Source organism: Anguilla rostrata, chromosome 2, assembly GCF_018555375.3.
Source record: "Anguilla rostrata isolate EN2019 chromosome 2, ASM1855537v3, whole genome shotgun sequence".
Lineage (NCBI taxonomy): Eukaryota > Metazoa > Chordata > Actinopteri > Anguilliformes > Anguillidae > Anguilla > Anguilla rostrata.
In genome coordinates this window covers 2,253,678-2,275,762 of record NC_057934.1, presented here as the reverse complement: position 1 = coordinate 2,275,762, position 22,085 = coordinate 2,253,678, and the positions used below count along the sequence as shown (strand labels likewise).

At 41.9% G+C, this 22,085-nt stretch overlaps 1 protein-coding gene across 1 annotated transcript in view; it reads left to right on the top strand.

Annotated features, from left to right (window-relative positions):
* Positions 1-22,085, top strand: part of sorcs3a (sortilin related VPS10 domain containing receptor 3a) — a 190,851-nt gene that overhangs the window by 81,640 nt on the left and 87,126 nt on the right. Inside the window, exon 2 of the mRNA XM_064315134.1 lies at positions 2,237-2,304. Coding sequence (XP_064171204.1) covers positions 2,237-2,304 — 68 coding nt within the window. The remainder of the gene's footprint in view (positions 1-2,236; positions 2,305-22,085) is intronic.

The window sequence follows — 22,085 nt, the reverse complement described above, 5'->3', positions numbered from 1 at the left end:
GTGTGTGTGTGTGCATCTTATATATGCATCCATCCATCCAATATCTATACTTGCTTATCCTGAGCGGGGTCGCGGGGGGTGCTGGAACCTATCCCAGTGTGCATTGGGCGAGAGGCAGGAATACACCCTGGACAGGCTGCCAATCTATCACAGGGCACACACACACCATTCACTCACACACTCGCACCTATGGGCAATTTAGATCAATAAGCATTTTATTAGTAGGGTGGCACCACAGATGGGATTGATTGATGCTGCTCTTCAGGGACCACCCAGACCCTGAGCATTCTGGGTATATGTGTGTGTGTAATTTAACGAGCTTGTTATTGGGTCACCAGCCTTTGGCCCTGCGTTGGCCACAAGCAACTTCAAGGTAATACAATTAAATTAGTGACAGCTTGGAGGAGGGAAGGGTGGGATGTTCTCCAAAAAAGTCATTAGTTCTATCATAACATCATTAGTGCTGGTAAACTAAAACACTGTTCAAAATTGAGTATGGCATTTCAAATTGGTCTTTGTGGACATCCTGCATTTAGTTATGCTAATATTATTTTTTTTGCCACAGTTGGTTAATTGAACCGTGATGATTATAATCCGTGCCGAGCGTAACTGACATTTCTGCCGTTAATTGAGGGTCAATTGGGGTTTTAGGTTTTGAAATCTGTACCGGAAACCCGGCCTTCCGCTGGGATTTCGTTTCCGAAGATTTTGATTGGTTGGCACAGCCCATGTGTGTCATTGAGTTAGGGTGCGTCCGCTGAACAGTTTGCATGGTAATGTGAATGAGCGAAAACAATGCAGAAGAGAGGCTGATATTTAAAAATATCGATATTTAATGTGCCGTACTTCCCCTGCACTGACGCTTCAACCACATTTCAACCACAAAACTATTAATTTCAGACAATTCATTACTCATGTGGCAAATGTAAACGGCATATATTAATATTTCATCTGGCTCTCTGTGAGTGCTTTTCTGACTGATTTCAAGGGACCCATTTTAGATGGTTATTTTATTATTTTTCATTTTTCTGTTGAGGAAATGAGCAAGAACAGTCACTGCCCTAGAGTGCGAACCCTATGTCACGGTATATGGATTTACGATTCAGAATGCCGTACGGAGGGGAAAGCTGCACTTCCTGTGTGATTTCCCCAGCTGGGCAGGCTGATCTCTCTGTCTGCCAATGCCCACCACACAGCAACATAGACAAGAGTAGTTTTTTTTTTTTTTTTTTCTTCTCTACCTTTCATCGGCATGGCAACGATCCAGCATCATCTTAGCGTGGACTTGTCGGGCTGTGGCGCAGTCTGGCTCGGCCCAAACCATCTGCCTGCTGCCTCACGCACGCGGGCGAGCCTGGGGCTGGGGCACCGGCTCTGCTAGCGCAGTCAGCTGGCTGCTAGCGGCGCACAGCCTGGACGGAGTCCGGGACCGCTGGGGCGTGTGGGTCAGCCAGCAGAGCCTGCAAGCCGGCGGTAAAAAAATAAAAAAATAATAAAAAAAGAAGCGATGGATCAAGGCTAACAACTGGTGCTATTTTTTACTTCCACAAGGCAGAACAGGCGAGGAGTCACCTCCAGTGAAGCCGTTATAAGATTACGCGGAGCTGCTTTAATGACGCTAACATCTTTAGCATCTGAATGCTAACAGCTGAGCGACGTGCCACAGGAAGTCATTTGGCCCTCAAACTCTTAACAAAACAAAGAAGCGCGTAACTTATTATTATCCAGAACAATAAGACCACAGGTATCCTTTCTGATATGTATTTTTTTACAAGGTCATTATCTCTTCACGAATGTATTAATTTGCGCTGCATTCAGCCCAGCACGGTACAGTATATACAGACAGACAGTACGGTCGGCATTTGCCTGAACAGTACCACAATCCGTTACAAGTGTGATGGCGCTGTAACACGTTTGAGGCTAATGAGGATCATACTATTAGCATAACCCCTCGCTGCTTTCAGCTCAGTTGAAGGTTTATCCAGCGCCGCTGCAGTAGAGACTCAGGTCACGGTCTGCCCGGGGAGCTCGGCCTCTGTGTGCTCTGAGAAGCAAAAGGTCAGTTTCATGCACCAGAGTGAAGTAGTTTAACATTTTAACAACTCATTAGCTTAGCTCAAAAGCTGAAAATGCTATCTGCCGTGTCTTATCGACATTGTTTTTCTTTCAACAGATTGTTGGAAAAATGAATAATTCCAAATATATATTTATATACTTTTTTTTTTTACTCTTTCAGGTGATCTTAATCTTGACCAAACTGTACGACTTCAACTTGGGAACGGTCACTGAAAGCTCTTTGTGGAGGTAAGAAAGACATTGCTCATCCTTTTATTAAGCTTAAAGGCTTGAAGTTTTCACTGGGATTAACACATAATTACAAAATGAACACTTAACTTACAGTACAGCCAACATGCTTCTGCATACACTCTATAACCAATCATCTGCACTTTCTCAAAATGATTCATTTACTGATCTTGGCCAACATTATACAAATAAATAAATAGATCGCTAAATAAATAAATATGCAATTTTCAATGATTGCAGAGAATATCCGATAATTAAAAATCAATTATCATAATTATAGTGCTTCAGTGAATACTGATAGGGTTCTGAAGTCAGGAGTTGTTGTGTGCGTCAGGTTGTGTGTGTGTCTGGTTGTGTGCGTGTCTGGTTATGCGTGTCTGGTTGTGTGCGTGTGGTTGTGTGTGTGTCTGGTTGTGTGCGTGTCTGGTTATATGTGTGTCTGGTTGTGCGCGTCTGGTTGTGTGCGTGTTGGTTGTGTGCGTGTGGTTGTGTGCGTGTCTGGTTGTGTGCGTGTCTGGTTGTGTCGTGTCTGGTTGTGTGCGTGTTGGTTGTGTGTGTGTCTGGTTGTGTGTGTGTCTGGTTGTGTGCGTGTCTGGTTGTGTGTGTGTCTGGTTGTGTGTGTGTCTGGTTGTGTGTGTGTCTGGTTGTGTGCGTGTCTGGTTGTGTGCGTGTCTGGTTGTGTCTGGTTGTGTGTGTGTCTGGTTGTGTGTGTGCGCCCTGATGTCCTCTAAAGGCCATGGCTCTCCTGTAGCTGTAACTGAAACCGAAACAAAACTCAAAATGGAGAACGGCAGCCTTGCTCGCTCTGTTGCATCTTCACCAGGGTCGAGTGCCATGTCGCTGTGCGGGCTGTGTGGGGGGTGGGGGTGTTTTAAGGAAACTCTTTTCAGGTTTTAAGTTTCCAGAGCTCTCGTTCCCTCGTAGGCTGCAGACTGCAATGGTTCCTCGGCTCCTACCAGGAAGCCCGTTGTGTGAATGTCACGAAAGTTTAATGATTTTGTGTAAAACTGAAACTCTTTATTGTGTGTTTGTCTTTGGGTGCTGTACAAGCGCTGGATGCTGAGCGGTGCTTTCAGTGATCACTCCGCACAGCCACGGGGGAGTTTCAGTAGGAGGGAGGGGTGGGGGGGGACAGAGGAGGTGGGGGGGGGGGGGGGGGGGTAGGATGGTGGGGTTAAGAGGGTGGGGGTGGTGCGGAGTATTCATGCAGATTAGAAATTAAGAAAAGAAAATAAATTCATATTGAAGAAAGAATGGATAAAACTTTTTTTTTACAGTTTTACATGAACATTTTACTTGTGTAACCCTGTAAAAAAAACAAAAGAAAAAAAAATTAACCAAAAAAGTAATCTTGTACAGTATGAGTACTTTGCAGGGCACATTAAGACATCACTAATGGGACATGATGTAGCATCCTGGGCAAAGAGTTAGCGACCAAATGAAGTGCATCTGCATTTACTGCTCTGCCTATGTTCCTCAGAAAATAGACACACACTGTGAATTATCATGTAGAGGAAGACAAAGAGGGCGACAGAGAGGAGGAGGTGCTGACATATTTACATGCTGTGCTAGTTAGAGTGGAAAACATACATCCCTGTCTCCCTTAAGACATTTAGCAAACATGCTGTTATTTATTATGACATTGCTGTGAACCATAACGTGTAACACAAGTTATAATGGTTTGGATAGCATTTGTTTCTCATGTATAGTGCACGTAGGCTTTATAGTTGGTTAAAAGTGTTCATTTGAAAAATGCACTTCACTTTTTACATGAATATTCAAAATGCATGTCATAATGTATCACTTTTTTCATTTACATTATATTTTTACATTAATCTTTCATTTTATTTCTGAAACAAAATTGAACACTGCATAATTCACAGGATTATCCCCTAGGCTCTAAGTGCCAAATTAGTATGTATTTATAGTAATTAGCTTGAAAAAGTAATCAAAAATTTGTTTGTTTGGATTTGTAATAGCGCAAGTAATGCATGCCAAAATAATAATTGTACGGTGAATGTAATCATAATGAACCGTCTTCAACCGGTCCTGAAATGAGCATCCTCTTACCTGCAGTGAATGCTAACTAATACCATTGTTAAAACTGTCCCATTAATGCTAATGACTAAATCATGATTTAAAAAAAAAAAAAAAACATGACGTGAATAGAATATATTTACATGAGCAGTGCTTTACATACATTTGAGAAATGGTATTATTGAAGTGCCTTTGTGGTTTGCAGGCCGGTGTTATTTGGCGTTTGGCTTGGCCAGCACTTTTCTTTGCTTGTTTGTTTTGTGCAATGCGATCCTTTTCTGTTTCTAATTAAGTTCACTCTGTGATGATTATTGTGTTCGGTTGGTTATTGTGCTCCATAGCTGCTGCGCTTCCCCTCAAACCGTTTGGGGGGGCTACTCTGAAGTCTGGGAACACCAGCCGCCTGTCTACGTACCGAATACGTGCCCTTTTAGCGATTGTCAAGGTCAACGTGGCGCTTCAGGCAACTGCTTCCCACAGGGCAGAATGCATTCACCGGAATATTGAACGCCCATCAAAAAAAAAAGAAAAAAATTCGCCGTTTTTTTGTTTTTGTTGTTGACGAAATGGAACAATGGAACGCAAGCGGGCACGCACAAGCCTCGCGTGCCGACACGCCCGCCCCTCGTACGGACGGTGATTTATCAGCTCGAACAAAAGCCAGATAGAGCGAGGAAATCCATATTTTAAGGGCGCTCGTAGCAGACGGAGGACGCGCTTAAGAAGTTAGTCGCTGGCTCAGCCGCCGTCCGTGGCCGTCAGTCCAAGCGCGCTGCGAGCTGGCGTTTCTTATCGGCGTCTTTAAAGTGTGCTTGCGAGCGGGGAGTGAACGGATACTGATGTTTAATAAACCAACTTAAGAGGAGAGTTTAAATCCTCTCTGGCAGAGGGCCCCGGGCGCTGTGTGCAGAACTGAGCGGATGCAGATGCTTTCTCGGTTTGAGCTGCTGTGTGTGTGTCTCTCTCCGTGGCTCCTGTCCAGATCACACGTTGAAAAAAAACGAGAGCAGCGATTACGGCGTGCCCCTCGGCTCAAATTAGGACCGGTGGGAATGAGAGCGGCTGCATTCTCTGACACTCTTTTTTTTTTACAAATGTAGATATTGTTATGGCAACAGAGGGCCCCGCCCCAGAACTACCTGCTGTGTGTGCTCCCTGTTAATTGTAACCGTAGTTTCATTGAAATTTAGCCTGGGAAGGTAATTTATTAAGTGTGTGCTGAGAACCTAAATGGCTGGCAGATCCTGACTTTTGGGGCGAGAAAAAAAAGGTCAGGGGACTGGAAATGCCGAGATATGTTGTGAAAGCTGCACTGTCAATGTTTAATGAACAGAGTGACCTTAAAGAAAGAAAACAGACCAGTCGCTTTATAAAGTTTCCTTTTTTTTTTTTTTTTTTTTCCAAAAGAGAGATCGGTTTCTCTGTTGGATACAAGTCTTCGGGGTGGGGGAAACCATTTGATTTAAACTACGTATTGTAATGAGAACGTATAAGGACCTTTGGACTGTTATCCGGGTACTTTCCAAGCAAGTGGAAATGCATAAGATTAACGCTAATTAGTGATGAATAGCAACTAAATGGAGCTGTTTAGTAGAAAGCACAGGAATTTGCCTTCTTTGTTTATTCCCAGAGAACACTTATGCCACTGCGTGAGCAAACAAATCCTCTTGTGTGTCTCTGGGGAGACAGTTGCAAATATTGGCGCAAAATGGCTGCCGTGCGTCACCCAGGTGGGTGCAGCACATTGGTGGTGGGTGAGTTCCCACTCATCACTGAAAAGCACGTTGAGTTTTCAACAAAAAAAAGGGCTATATAAATGCAATGATTCATTCATTCAAATATATTTAGTACAATGTCTAAATACAGAGAGAAAATACTGCCATTTTGTCCTCTAATGGCAATATTGACTTATTGACCATAATTTTCTTTTACTGATGATAATAAGAATTCTTCCTTCTGTGCCTCTCAGTGATGTTGTATTAGAAATGGAAGGCTTCTGAACTACTTGGATAGCTGTCCTTCCACTATAGATGTGCACAAAAGTATTCATCATCTGATCATTAATGATTCATCATTGAGCTTTGTGAGTGGTCCTCATTGTTGGTGTTTCATTGATCTGTTTGCATGGCATCCATTTCAAAAGATACAAGGAAGGTGTGATGTCTAAACATGTCTATATGCAATCAGAATGAATCAGTGTCAGAAATGTAAGTTAATGAAAACAGAGACGAGACGGGTTATGGTTTTCACAAAACGCAATATTCTTCAAGAGCCCTGAGAACTTCACTTTGGAAAATGGTTCCTGAAAGAGAGACTTGATATGTCCTGATAATCTAATATATAGGGTGGTATTTATTAAACAGCACACGGGCTGAAATATTGGGTGCCAGGATGCCTTTGGCATCAATAGCATGGCAAGAACTGCATTCGCTGTTTCAGTAAAAATAATAAGTTTAACATCTGTTTCAAAGTGAAATTCTGTCTCTGTCCCGGCATCGTTAGTCTAGGTGAGGATGGAGTAAGGGCTATTGGAGGAGACAGGTCAGACAAAAGCCTTTCTTAGATAGCACTGCTAGTTATCTGTCAACCACCCATAAGATGATACAACTGTACTTTGGGGGGCAAAGTAGGCAGCAGTATAGGCATACCAATTTTACCTGAAACTGGAGTTTCACTGTGGGCGGCGCGGTGGTGCAGTGGGTATTCCTGTTGCCTCACAGCAAGAAGGTCATGGGTTCGAATCTCGGCTTGGGGCCTCTCTGCGTGGAGTTTGCATGTTCTCACCGTGTCTGCGTGGGTTTCCTCCAGGTACTCCGGTTTCCTCCCACAGTCCAAAGATACGCAGGCTGGCTGATTGGTGACCCTAAATTGCCCATAGGTATGAGCGTGTGAGTGAATGGTGTGTGTGCCCTGCGATAGATGCTGGGATAGGCTCCAGCGCCCCCCTGTGACCCTGCCCAAGATAAGCAGGTATAGATAATGGATGGAGTTAACAAGCACATTATAACTGCAAGTTCCAAACGGTGCATTCGTTACATTGACAACCTGCTAAATATGAGATATCAGCACTCTTGTGTGGAAGGCAAATGTTTCTAGAATACACCAATGAATTTTTGCATAGTAGGCAGTGCAGTTTAGAAATATGTTCTTATCTGAAAAAAAAAATGTATTTATACAGTAAAATGCAGGCTACTGCATTAAATTTGACAGTAAAAATGTTTTCCACCGGTTGTGTTATTCAATCTGATAGTGTTTTACATTTGGGTGAAGTGCTTAAAGGGAAAGTTCACTTTCTGGAGTTTTCTGTGATATTATTTTATTGTATTTTTTCAATTCGCCCGGGCACTTTTTGTGTGTGATAAAGGGTATTATGGGTACTTACAGAAGTTTCGGATGACCTGCTGGCTTTACAATATAAGTTATTTAGGACGTTCAGAGGATTTCTGGTCTAATGCTAGAAAATACACTTCAAATAACAACAAAGCAGCCTGTACAATGTTTGTAAGTATCTGTTATATCCTTCACGGAACACCAAAAACTCTCTGAGCCAGACAGCCAACATCTGAAATAATACTGAAGAACTTCAGAATCCCTTTCAATTACTGCATTGTCATAGCAATATTTTGACGACACTCTCAGTTCTTCAATTCTTTCAACTGCTACTCCATTGTGTGAGCTAATTGCTGAATATATTGTGAAGTTCCTTTGCTCTGACTGAACAGCACAGTTCCGTCCAATCAAATCGATAATACAATCTGGTTTTAGAAGATGTTTTGGAGATATAGGTGAACGGGACAGATGGTGTGGACTGGGGAAAGGGGGAGCTACAGTAGAGTAGCTGACGGACGATAAGGCCTGAGCAGGCCTCTGCAGATCTTTGAATGTGATTGGTCACTGAGGCTCCGTGGAGAGGTGGACCAAACGGCATTGAGGTTCCGGCATGTTCCGTTCCGTTCCTCTTTGGCCGAAAATGTGCCACGGGGGTTTCGTTCCCAGAGCTGGAAGTGATGCCCCTTCAAAACTGCACCATTTTACCGAGCATGCTCAGAAGCGCGCTGGCATTTTGCAAGGCCAGAACCTGTGCTTTGTTTCCTAAAGGGAACCACCTCATGCATGTGACCTTTCTGCCTGTTATAAAAGTGTGCTTTAAAAAAAAAAAACTGTCAGGTTTTTTTTTCTTTCTACTTACCTTCAAACACCCCATCCCCAGTATCAGCGTTGAATGTATGGCCAATATGTTTTGGAATGGTGGTTACAAAGAGAAAATAAAGTGATCTCGAATATTTTAGTATTTAGTCTTTGATTTTATTTCCATTTCCCTTCTTTAAGGAAGTCTTTTGCGGATCTGCAGTAATTTCCCCCTCCCTAAACTGTAGGCTGAAGAAGACCTCTTTCTCTCTTACTTGCAATATTTAATATTTAAATTCTTACCTTTTTAATTACATAATCTGGACCTCTCTGCGTGTCCTCAAGCACATTGTAATTTGGTTTCCACCACAACAGTGGATGTTGAATTTGATCATGGGGCTTTAAAATGAATGCAATATGCCACTTCAAACAATTAGAATGCAGAAGCTGCCTTTGAGGTAGTTTTTCGTTTGTAATAATCGAGTTTGAATCGCATCAACTCACTAAAAGTGGCAGACCTAAATGGAAGTTTATTATCCTGCTGAGTGGTGATTTGTAATTGATTTTTTCCCCCTCCCTGAATGTTTAGATTGAGCTTGTACTCAACTCACTGTGGACTCAGTATAACATTACCCTTGGTGTATTGACATGTTTGGATGCCACCTGTATATGACCTGATAGCTGAACATACATGTAGATATTTGTGGCTGTTGGATGGCTCTTTTTTTAGACACCATATATCACCTAATAGCTGAACATAGATATTTGTGGCTGTTGGATGGCTCTTTTTTTAGACACCATATATCACCTAATAGCTGAACATAGATATTTGTGGCTGTTGGATGGCTCTTTTTTTAGACACCATATATCACCTAATAGCTGAACATAGATATTTGTGGCTGTTGGATGGCCCTTTCTTTAGACGCTGTGCTATGGTGCATGAATTAGTCTCACATGATTGGATCAAATCTGGACCGTGCCAGTGCCGGCTGACTGTGATTGGTTGCTTCATGGACCGTGCCAGTGCCGACTGACTGTGATTGGTTGCTTCATGGGGCCATGCGGACGGAGTGTAGCACAGTGGGTAAGGAACTGGGCTTGTAACCGAAAGGTCGCAGGTTCGATTCCCGGGTAGGGCACTGCCGTTGTACCCTTGAGCAAGGTACTTAACCTGCATTGCTTCAGTATATATCCAGCTGTATAAATGGATACAATGTAAAATGCTATGTAAAAAAGTTGTGTAAGTCGCTCTGGATAAGAGCGTCTGCTAAATGCCTGTAATGTAATGTAATGTATCTGGCGATTGCATCACCCAGGGTACGGGAGTGAAGGTTCAGTCGTTTAAGGGTCTGCATCTCACTGCTCTCTGGCGTCCCCTGCTGGTTGAACAGGGCGCTTGTGGACTGAAAGGTCATGCTCTGGCTCAGCTCTGTGCGGGCGTGGCTGTGGGCTGTGGTGTGAAAAGAAGCAGGCTGGTGACACCACACGTTTCGGGTGAGAACTGTAGAGGTTCTCAGTCTTCTGAACTGGCATTGGAGTGAACATGTGGGCATGGATACAAGCAGTCAATTGGATATGCAAAATTAGGGAGTGAATTAAATATTTCAGTCCCATATTGGGCACAAAAAAATACATTCCAGGATCATATATCACTAAGAATGAAAATTTTAAATGAAGTGAAGTAACAACACCATAATTTATTGGTGAATTATAACGGGACATTTTCTCATTGGCAGAGACTCCTGGTGTTTCACAGCATTTATTGGAAATTGCAGAGATAAAAAAATAAAAAATAAAAACAATTTCTGTGTTATGAACATGCCCCGGTATACACGCTGGTATAAATATACTTTTTTTTATTTTTTTATTTATTTTTTTTAACGGATATTGCACAAGGTGGCAGCAGAATTGAGAACGATGCTGCACTTCACCCGAGCACGTCTGAATTGTCCTGAGAGTGAGAGCGATACGCGGCTCGGAGTGTTAAATTGACAATGAAAATGGCCGCAGAAAAGATTAGCTTGCTTCAGGCGCACCTCAGCCCCCCCTGACAAGCTCCATTAATTCCTACAGTTATATGTATCTTTGTTGTGTGGTTGTTTTTTTGTTGTTTGCTTACTAATTGCTCCAGACCTCCAGGCCTGACCGTGAGTTTGTGAATCACGATGCGCACCAGACAGGCGGAGTCTAATGGGTTTTTATGGGTCGGTTTCTGCGGGTTTATTTGACCGTGTAAAGAGAAGTGGCGGTGATGTACGCGGGTAGAGTGCTCTGACTTTGACAGGGGAGTTATCAGATTTCTGTTTACTTCACTACTGGGGAAAAAAAAACAACATCATCCAGTCCAATAATAATACCGAGAAAAAAAACAAGATTCAAAAGATTGCCAGGTTTACTTTCAGAAGTGTAGAAACTTCTTACGTTCCCCCGGAATCAGTTTATTCCATCTTCTCATCCCTCAGTGATGGGTTACAGGCGACTGGCCTCTGAAACTACTAAGTGAGAGGGAGAGAGATGCCGATAAACATAGCCTCTTATCCAAAATAACTGCTGCTGTTGACCTGCGTTCTTTGAACAGTGGGGAAAGCAAATAAATACGCTAATTGAAAGTGAGTCTTGGTGTCTATTTCTAACATCTTCAGTTCAGTAATGCTACCATATGGACGCATGGAAAATATGTAAGTCTATTATGAAAGGCAAATGTTCGCAACTGGCACGCGGGGAAAAAATATCCAGCACATCCATCTTGTTTTGTTTTTTTCATTACTTGACGTCTGTTTCTGCTTCTAAGCTTCTATTTTTAAGCTTATGATATGTCAAACTGTGCTACCCAACTGCATAAGAGCACAATTCCGTTTGTGTACCATAAATTTACGGGATGATTTAAGGGTGTGTGACAGCAGTGGAAAAGTGATTTTGTGTTGGATTGCGCATGCAGAATACGTTGCATATAAATCATCCGGAGCACTGGAAGGGGTATAAATCAACTTTGTTTCATAATATGGCGGTGTTGGCGCTAGAGCAACCCAAGATAAAAGGAGCGCAGCTTGATTGTTGATACATTAAGCGCAGAAATGTAACGCTAACCAGGCTTATTGTCATTTGACTGGGAAAATCTTATACTTTTTTTTTGTTTTACAAGCATTCCTGGTCTCATTACTGTACTGTTGCCTTTCGACGTGGCGTGTGACATCACTCAGAGGAGTGCGGGTTATTGGCTTGTCAGAAGCTGTCAAGGGGGCAGTTTTTTTTTTGGGGAAGTGATGCAAGAATTTCCCATTAAGAACTTTTCCCCCTGTCACTCTCGCCCATGTTTCTCCGCGGCGAATTGTACGACGTTGTCAAGGATTTGTGTGTGTGCGAGAGACGTGTGTGTGTTAGCAAGCCTGGTTGTCAAATGGTCAGACATGAGCGGACATTTGAGCAGCTACTGAAAGGACTGTCCAGTGGACTTGACAACAGAAACGCCACATACACGATAAGCATGTGTAAGTTTTGGCTTAGTACTGGCTGCCGTGCTGTTTAAGTTACACTTTTATAGAACCCCGTGGGGTAGTTTGTCCTCTGTATTTAACCCATCCTAGTTACTTATAGGAGCAGTGGGCAGCCACAGTGCAGCGCCCGGGGACCAGCTCCAGTTCTGAGGCCAGTGCCTTGGTCAAGGGCACCTGCAGGAGTGTACTTTACCTGACATGCATGTCTTTCGGTGTGGGAGAAAACCGGAGTGCCCAGAGCAGGGGTGTTCAATCTTATCCCAAAAGGGCCGGTGTGGGTGCAGGTTTTCGTTCTTGCTGAGCACTGCGACACCTGATTCTGCTTATCAAGGTCCTGATTGAAGACCATGATCAGTTAATTAGTTGAATCAGGTGTCGTAGTGCTGGGCTGAAACAAACACATGCACCCACACCGGCCCTTTTTCGGAGAAGGTTGGACACCCCTGGCCCAGGGGAAACCCACGTGAACACGGGGCAGCGGTGCCCTCCACTGCGTGCGGCCAGAGGACGCCCGTGGCCGATGTCTGCTTCCCGTGACTGTTGCTCAGAGATAATCTCGCTGTTCGTTGGAGCGGACGGCAGCGGCCGTGATGCGTAGCCGTCGCTGCTGTGTCTCTCTGCGGCATCTCTGAGCTGTGGCTGCCCCTGCTGTCAAGGCTTTGCTTGAGCTGGCCGACCCTGTCACCCACAGCAAGGTCATTCAGGGTTATTCAGCTTGGGGAAAATGTAGCCCTCTGATGCGGAACTTTACCTTTGACCCTTTAACTCCAGAGAGACAAATAAAAAGGTATACAGTATCTGTATATTTTTGTTTGTTATAATGTTTTTTAAATTTATAGTATAGTTAAGATGGTGCCAACTCATTTTGAATTTGAACACATTTTAAAATACACTTTTTCTTTTAATACTTTTTAATAATTTTTAGAAAACACATTCATGCCCAAAAATCTACAAATCCACCGCTTTAAATATTCTGTAGCAATTATTATGGCTTTCTAGACAGCTGACACTAGACTTCAGATTTTACTCTGCTAGCTTGCCAGTTAGCTTTTTGATTCCAGACAGTACACTGGTCTGCTCTCTCCGTTTGACAGCTAAGTCCTGCCAGGTTACTTATTCCCCAAAGGCTGATTTTGTGCGATTGCAGACACTTCCTGCAATGCAGGGCCAGAGGACATAAACTTTAGTTGAGTTCCTGTTTTGATGAACACAACATCTTCTGGTCCCTATAAGCTTGCTTGCTTACTGCCTCCAGACTGTGAAGACAAAACCTATAATAGAGTAGCCCTTATTTCTCAATCATAATATTTGAGTAAAACATTTTTTCCTGATGACATTTTTACTTTTATAATCTTGCAGCTCGTTTAATGAATAACGGTACATACCAATAATGTTGTTTTACAAAAGAACAGAAGCCATTTTGACTAATTTACATCCACTACCTTTAACAAATATAGCGAACTAAGTGGCAAGCTAAACCGGAACACTTCCAATGGAACCTTTCATATGCATTCACACGTGGGTTAATTAATAAAAATGTTTGGAACTGCATGTTTTGTGGCAGGGATTAATTATGACATAGCGGGAGGTCCTTTCAGCAGCCAATTTAGTTTCATTCTGACTTTCCGTTAAAGTTGAAAAGCACCGAACAGGTACAGGCATGCGTGACAGAAAATGTCAGTTTTTATTGTACGGTCTTGTGATGATACTGCTCATTTAAGCGCCATATGTTCCACAGTTCTTCTGTCAAATGTTATTCTATCACAACTCTCCTAACCTTGCTGGAGCCCCGGGTATGCTCCTGGTTGTAGCCCTTAAATGTGATATCTTTTTCCATCTACACCGCCTCGACGGTTGATGTGTTTTTTTGTTCTTTTTTTTTTGTTTCATCCTTTTGAGTCATCGTCTGAACTCGTGAAATTGGACTTCAGAAGCGCTGAATTATAAATCGCTGCGTATGCCAAACGTGGCGAAACAGAACGAAATAAGAACACAGGTCCGCGACAGTCGAGCGTGACCTCCGTAGCTTCCTTTGACCTCCTGAGGAGCGTGGATCTGTGGTACGGGCTCGCCGCAGCCACAGTCAGTCGTAACAGAAATACGTTCCGGCCTCCTCGTCTGCTTGGATGCTGACGGGGCGTTCTCAGACACCCCGGCGCCCGGAGGATGACTCGTTTAGGCCGACCCGGGCGCCCGGAGGATGACTCGTTGCGTTTTAGGCCGCCCGCTGACGTTGAGAGCGAGGGAGCAACGCATGTCACCGCTGCAGTTGTCTGGCAGTGACCTAAAAAGCTCTCTAACCCTCATGCAAAAGTAATCACACCGACAGGGAGGATCAAAATTTAATATGTTTATTTAAAGATTCGTTCTGGAATAAAGCTTTTTCTTTGAGTATTGGGACGAGCACGGGGTCAAAGTTCAGCTTTTTGAAAAGCCTTTTAACTAGCGAGGGCTAAATAACAATTTAATGGATGCTTAATATGTCAAAGTTTAAATGTATGGACTCGTGGGGAAATGACTGCAGATACCGCGGTGGCCATTCAGTTTTTGTGGAAACGCGTTCGAATTTAAAGGAGACCCTTTCTCTTCAGGGAACGCAAGTGCAAGTGTTTGGAGTGCGAAGGCAATTTTGGTTGGGTCCAGGCTGCGGTTCGAACTGACTTCAACGTGGACTGATGGAATATCAATTGATGAATCTCTCTGCCTTGACACTAATGGTCTAATTCACTTGAGGTTTTCTTAATCTTAATTCAGATCTCCCCCACGCTTGGAGTTCATTTGCAGTTTCGCCACATTTCTTTGTAACACATCCTCGTGCAGGAGGAAGCAGTGATCTCCCTTCGTTTGTGCTTTTTTATTTTAGTTCTCTGACACATTAATGCAATAGAAATGTTTGAGTCTATTTTATTTTCACATATACTGTCCTTCCAGGACCTGTGGCCTTCCGCAGTTACATTTTACCCTTGCATTATTTATATGAAATATGTATAAAATATGGCAAGGTTCCCTTGCCAAGAATGCAGATGCCATGTTGGTTTTTTCTCTGTCATGTTTAGCTCCCAGCATCTGAATGACTGAATGACATGAAGTTTTTCAGAAAATGTATGATTTATAGCATGATCTATACATTTTTCCCATTTAAATTACATATATATATATATACACATATATATATATATATAATTTTTCAAAATTTATGTATTACTGTGCTCACCAGTGCTTAATGATTTTGGTAAGCCTAAGGTTTGGCCTGTGTCGTTGATTTACAGTAAGGTCTTTGTTTCCCAGGGATGTGATTTTGTTCTCAACATGCAGTCCAGTTTATGTATATATATTTCTTTATAATGGCATCCCCTTGGATGTATGAGATTGGTTATTGATGAAAGCCATTCCTCAGACTAAAACGATTCTGTGCCGCGGTTGGAATGCTTTGGAAGCTTGACTTTTTGTTATTTATATATATCCATAACATTTGGGACATACATATTTCCTCTCGATTTGGCTCTGTACTCCACAATTTTGGATTTGTAATAAAAATAATTTGGTTAAAGTGCAAGTTCTGGTTAACGTGCAAGTTCTCAGCTTTTATTTAGGGGTATTTTTAACCTTTTGGTTTTGCCTTGTGGCAATTGCAGATTACAGCACATTTATACAAACCCCCAAGCCCCCCCTTCCACCCCACCTCAATTTCAGGGCAGCAAATTGTTTGGGACAAATGGCTTCACTGATGTGCTTACTTGTTTCCTTAGCCATGGGATGATACTTCAGGAGCAGTTTTTCAGGTGAAATTGCAGGCTCCCAATCAACCAATAGGGGTCGCTAGTGCATTGTGAGGTGTGACTGAATTAAACCCCCCCCCCCCCCCATCCCTGGGTGACAGCAGAGCCTATCATGCCTTGTCCATCACTCATCCAGCAGTCTGTGTTGCAATATTATTATTATTATTTTATTGTTGAGTTTCTGAGAAAATATGCCCGCCTAGATTTATCAGGGTATGCTCTTAAAGTTTCTGAAGGTTGAGTACAAACAAAAAAACAAAACAAAACAAAAAAAATGCCAAGCTGTACTCTTTTGTTTTCAGAACCTTGGACTGCAAACTGAGTGATCCACAAGGTGAGATTTCAGTCAAAACTCACTGTTGGTCAGAATGAATAAAAAGCCAGAAGCAAAGAAATTCAATGTTGGGTGGGAAAAAAAAGCTTTTTTTCTGTGTTCTAGGAATGACAAGTGTGTGATTGAGCAGTTCCATGTCATATTTTATTATAAACATTTCTGGGACATCTCAGAAGCATCCTTTTTTAAAGACATTCTCCTTCCAGCCACAATTACAGCAGCCAGGCCAGTGCTCTCGTACCTCATTCAAAGCTGAGACCCCAAAGCGATACAAAATGACTAGAACTACTTTCCCCTCTGTCGAGACCGGCCTTGATAAATCACGTCCGTCTTGTGTCGTCTTTCGAGTTTTATTTTTTGACGCATCTCAAATCTGAACTCTCCAAACTGCACGTACATTTAGGCTGCCTTACAGAACCCTGTCTCTCCTGCATTTCCCACGGTTTATTCGCTGGGCTTTGTGATAAATAAACAGAAGCTTTAATGCACCTGATGATATTTACCCTCAGTAAGTGCTCAGTAAATCAGCTGTTATAATGTGGACAATTTAAAATTTTGTTTTTGCGGACTTGAGAGCAGTATTGTATGAAGGTTATTATTTGTTGCTTGTTTACCAAGCAATAGTGTGGAGCCAGGAGGGGTTCATAGGGGTTATTGGATTCATTTGGCCTGTGGACCAGTTTAGAACAGGCACTAATAGCAAAAGTGCAAAAGTGTACAAAATGTTTTTGACCGAATGCATTGTGTCTAATTCATTGAGAGTACCGCCCCCCCCCTTCAGTCAGAGCACAACTCATTGGGAGATCTCCTGGAAAATCACAACTTCTTTCTATTCACAATTTTCCTGACACTGAACACCCGCCCCCCTTGAAATTGTGGATCTTCCCGCTAAACCTTGGATCGCTTCACCTCACCTATAAAAATGTAATAACTGAATTACATGGTGAAACATCAACACTGATCATATTCTAACATTCTCAGAACTAATCAATATTTTGAACTGCACTCCTAAGTGCCGAAGATAATGCGTCTGAAAGTGTGGGGACATTCTTTCATGGGTCATATACGACCAATTTCATGACCTCTAATGGTTATTTTCCACCCATTTTCCATCCTGGGTCAGGTGGTTGCTGTATGACAGTAAACAATCTTAAAAGGCTTTCAGCCTTTCAACCACCTATATCAAGACGTATTCCAACCGAAACCACCAATGACAAAGACCTTCTTCAAAGGACACTGTCTGGACAGCAAGAAACCCATAACTGGCACTCTATGAAGATGGATTGTACAATTCAGTGCACTAAGAGGACAATACTGCTGGCCATCAAATTGACCACCATTACAAAAGCTGCCCACTGCTTTGATGTGAAATGTTTTAAGAATTTTATTTTTATTGATTTATCACTTTCATTACTGTACCCTATTATTATTATTATTATTATTATTATCCACTGTAGTAGTAGTAGTTGTAGTAAAAATGAACCAATTATGCAATGAATCCAATTAGAACATTATATTTTTTCTATGTTGGTTCTCTGAATGATAAATTATCTTTTCAGTGACTCACTTTGCATTCATTTAAACGCTGTTGATTTCCACTTGTTATTCATCAGTAGTACTAAAACAGGCCTTAATCTATTTTAAGTTTCAGCTGACCAGTCAGCTTGTAACCCTGCGGTTCCTAATTCTGAGGCTCTGCTCTATAAATTGTTGCTGTTTGGTGAGTTAATTGTGTTTCATGCTGAACTCCTGACTGAATTCCTAACCATTTTTAAGAAAAAGGGAAAATAAATAAGTTGAAATTAATAGCGTAGTAAAAACCACTTAACTGAGAGCCTGTATAAAGGACCACTTCAGACTGACAAGTGGAGTGTTCTTACAACCAGCAGCAACGGGACACCTGTTTCTTCAGGAACCTCGTGATGCCGTCTGATTTAAGGCAGTCATTCCACTGAACATAAAAAAAACGCCTAATTTGTGTTTACTTACAGTTCTTCACACCATGAACATATGTGCTGTTTTTTCTTAAACGGTAATCTCTTAAACATCAATATCGCATTACTCTTTCCCCCCCCCCTGATTGCCATAATTTGTTTCAGGTGCACTTTACTCTTCTGCATAGAAGAAAACTGAGCCCTGTTTCAAACTGAGTTTGTAACTGAGATGCGATTATCCTGAAGGAGCTTTGACATCATAGTCTGAAAGGTGGGTAGTCAATCTGTGCACTGAAAGACCCTCAGGGAACTAATGAACGATGCCCGAGTTTTGTAGTCTTATCAAAAGCCCCAAAAACCCAGCCCCCTCTCTGCATTAGATAATGCGTGGGGGGTTCGATTTGTTTCAAAAAGCAAATAACAGGTCTCCTGCTTCTTTTTCTCGACCTCTGCTTTATTGTTGTCACATCTTGAGTTAACCCCGTGTGGAGAGGTGCAGGCAGTGTGTACGCTGGCGGATCGCAGTGTGTAATGGTGACCGTGTCGGGTCCATTATCCCCCGCGCCCACGCTCGCGTTTCCTCTTCGACTCCCTTCCATCGACGACGCGACCTTTACTCCCACCGCTTTCCCAGAGCTCCCGCCCCCGCGCGTCCCCCGGCCCTAATGGACCAATCCCGTGAAGCCGTTTTCCATCACGCTCCAATGAATTCTGCTAAATTACGAAAAAAGGGTTTTAATGTGGTTTGGGTGCGCTCGGAATAGGGGTGTGTGAGTGTGAGTGTGAGTGTGGGGGTGTGTGTGCGTGCATGGGTGTGTGTGCAGAAATGTGTGTGTGTGTGCGTGGGTGTGTCTGTCTGTGAGTGAGTGAGTGAGTGTTTGTGTGTGAGTGTGTGTGTTTGTGTGTGTGCACGCACATGCTTGTCTGTGTGTGTGTTTGTATGTATGTGTGTGTGTGTGTGTGAGAGTGTGTGTGTGTGTGTGTGTGTGTGCACGCATGCACGTTCATGTGTATATGTTAAACAGATAAACAGCTTTTACAATGCTAGCTGTCTTGCTGTGATAAGGCTTTGCTGATGGGAGAGGAGATTATTAAAAGATGCTGATCCAAATGCGTCCTTCGCAACTACTGTCTGTATTTATCCTCTTCATCTTTTGGCACATTGCGTGCTGAATGGATTTTCATGATCATCGTAAAACTTTCAACAAGTTCCAGTTTTAAACTCTAAAGCTAAACTCTAAAGCTAAGTGAATCTGGTGATTGTTCTGTCTCAATTTATTTCCGAGACACATTTGTTAATGGTCCAAATTAGGGACACATTAAAGGTTTTTTAGGGACAGTGTGCTGTCTTACCAGAAACAGCGGGGGCACTTTATGACTGCTTGTTTTACTACCCTGAAGAGCAAGCTAAAATTTTTCTGATCTCTTGGAGTTTAATGACTTGTTATACACATTTGTAAATGCAGCCTCTTGCTTCCAGTTGTTAGCCTTTTAGCTAATATGTGGAAATAATGTATTCAGAAATGTTAAAATAGCAAGCTTGGAAACATTTTAATTGCATGGCTTCTCATAGCTTTTAGCTGGACTAGGTTAATAGGGTGACTTCCCAAAGTACTTGGAAATTAAGTGCTTGAACTAGAACCAATGCATATGTAATTATTCAAGATTCTGTAAATTTTCGCCTCACTTTTTAAAATGCCTTTCCCATAAACATATGCACAATTTGTAACTTTTTAGCTTTTCTGCGCAGTTATGTCCTTACTGATAGTTGGGCGACTCAGTGTTTGTGTTAATGTTGAAATAAAAATGAGCATGGTAATCGGTTTGGAGCTGAGATGCCATTATCCGGATGGGGCTTGACATCACAGACTAAAAGCTAAGTAATCTATGTATGCACTAAACGACACTGGGGAACGAATAAATAATGCCTGAATATGTAAAGGGGAAACGGTTCCAACCAAGGTCTTTTGGTCATAGTAATCATGCAGAAATTCTAGTGAGAGGATTGAATCATCCCAGACAGCAGTTAACGTATTAATCATCCATGTTTCCATGGAAGAATGTGTTTTTTTCCCCCTATGCTTAAATTTAAGCAGAACACCTACCATTTCTACTTATTTTAAGTAAATTGTACGTGGGATTAAATGTCACCTCCAGTCTTTGCTTTTTTCCAAGATGATTCACATGTAGAAACAAGCCTCCTGTCTGTGTTTCAACGTCCACCATTTTCGAAAATACAGTAAAAATTCCGAGTAGGCGTATCCACGGCTACGGTCTCTGGATTTGTGCCTGACAGCTATGGCAGCGGGTTCAAATAGAGCATGATGGATTCCTTTGACATGTATGACACAAACCTCTTGAGGGAGGGAAAACATTCAAAGGATGCCTTGAATTATGAGTTTATACTGCTTTAATACATGCCTGAGGGTCTGTGATGTATTTAAGCATCAGTGGTCATGCCATAGGATAGGGTGGGATTCTGTAGGCAAAGTCCATATGAGTCCAATAGTCCAACACATGAGTCCAACATAAGCACACACTGCAAAGAGTCAACTTTACACTGGACATTTGACTGTGCATCAGTTAGAGCTATGCGTATGCTCTGCTTGGCACTAGTCTCTCCTGTAGTACTGTGTGGCCTCTTGTGTGTGATATAGACACCGGTTTGCAGAGCAGAACAGATGCCTGTACACTAAGCTTCAGCGTAGCTGTGCAGGTGAGGGTGAGAGTGGCATAAAAGTGACTCCAATTTGAAATTTGGTAAAGAATATGTTTAAAAGACCTGAAACATATCATTTTTCATTTGTATTATTGTATGTGTGATATTTACCTTGATTTTTAATGAATTTTAAATGGTTTATCTGAAGTTTTCCAATCTACCAATGGCTTCAATTAGGGTTAAGGGCCCAAATTAGGGTTAGGGTTAGGAAAACGGTAGGTCTGAGGGTAAAGGCAAGTTCACGGCTGTGTTCAGCAGCTTGAATAATGGTTAGGAGACAGGTTTGTTAATGATTTTGAATGAGTCAAATATTTTCTACTGTAGCATGGGTACCTATGGCCATTAAAAAATTAGCAATATATAAAAAATTTTTCAAGGAAAAAATCTTTTTAAAAGACCTGAAACATATCATTTTTCATTTGTATTATTGTATGTGTGATATTTACCTTGATTTTTAATGAATTTTAAATGGTTTATCTGAAGTTTTCCAATCTACCAATGGCTTCAATTAGGGTTAAGGGCCCAAATTAGGGTTAGGGTTAGGAAAACGATAAGTCTGAGGGTAAAGGCAAGTTCACGGCTGTGTTCAGCAGCTTGAATAATGGTTAGGAGACAGGTTTGTTAATGATTTTGAATGAGTCAAATATTTTCTACTGTAGCATGGGTACCTATGGCCATTAAAAATTAGCAATATATAAAAAAATTTTTCAAGGAAAAAATCTTTTTAAAAGACCTGAAACATATCCTTTCGCATTTGTATTATTGTATGTGTGATATTTACCTTGATTTTTAATCAATTTTAAATGGCTTATCTGAAGTTTTCCAATCTACCAATGGCTTCAATTAGGGTTAAGGGCCCAAATTAGGGTTAGGGTTAGGAAAACGGTAAGTCTGAGGCTAAAGGCAAGTTCACGGCTGTGTTCAGCAGCTTGAATAATGGTTAGGAGACAGGTTTGTTAATGATTTTGAATGAGTCAAATATTTTCTACTGTAGCATGGGTACCTATGGCCATTGAAGACGTGCAATATATTCATATTTCTTCAAGAAATAAAAATTTTTTTAAAAGACCTGAAACATATCATTTCGCATTTGTATTATTGTATGTGTGATATTTACCTTGATTTTTAATAAATTTTAAATGGTTTATCTGAAGTTTTCCAAGCTACCAATGGCTTCAATTAGGGTTAAGGGCCCAAATTAGGGTTAGGGTTAGGAAAACGGTAGGTCTGAGGGTAAAGGCAAGTTCACGGCTGTGTTCAGCAGCTTGAATAATGGTTAGGAGACAGGTTTGTTAATGATTTTGAATGAGTCAAATATTTTCTACTGTAGCATGGGTACCTATGGCCATTAAAAAT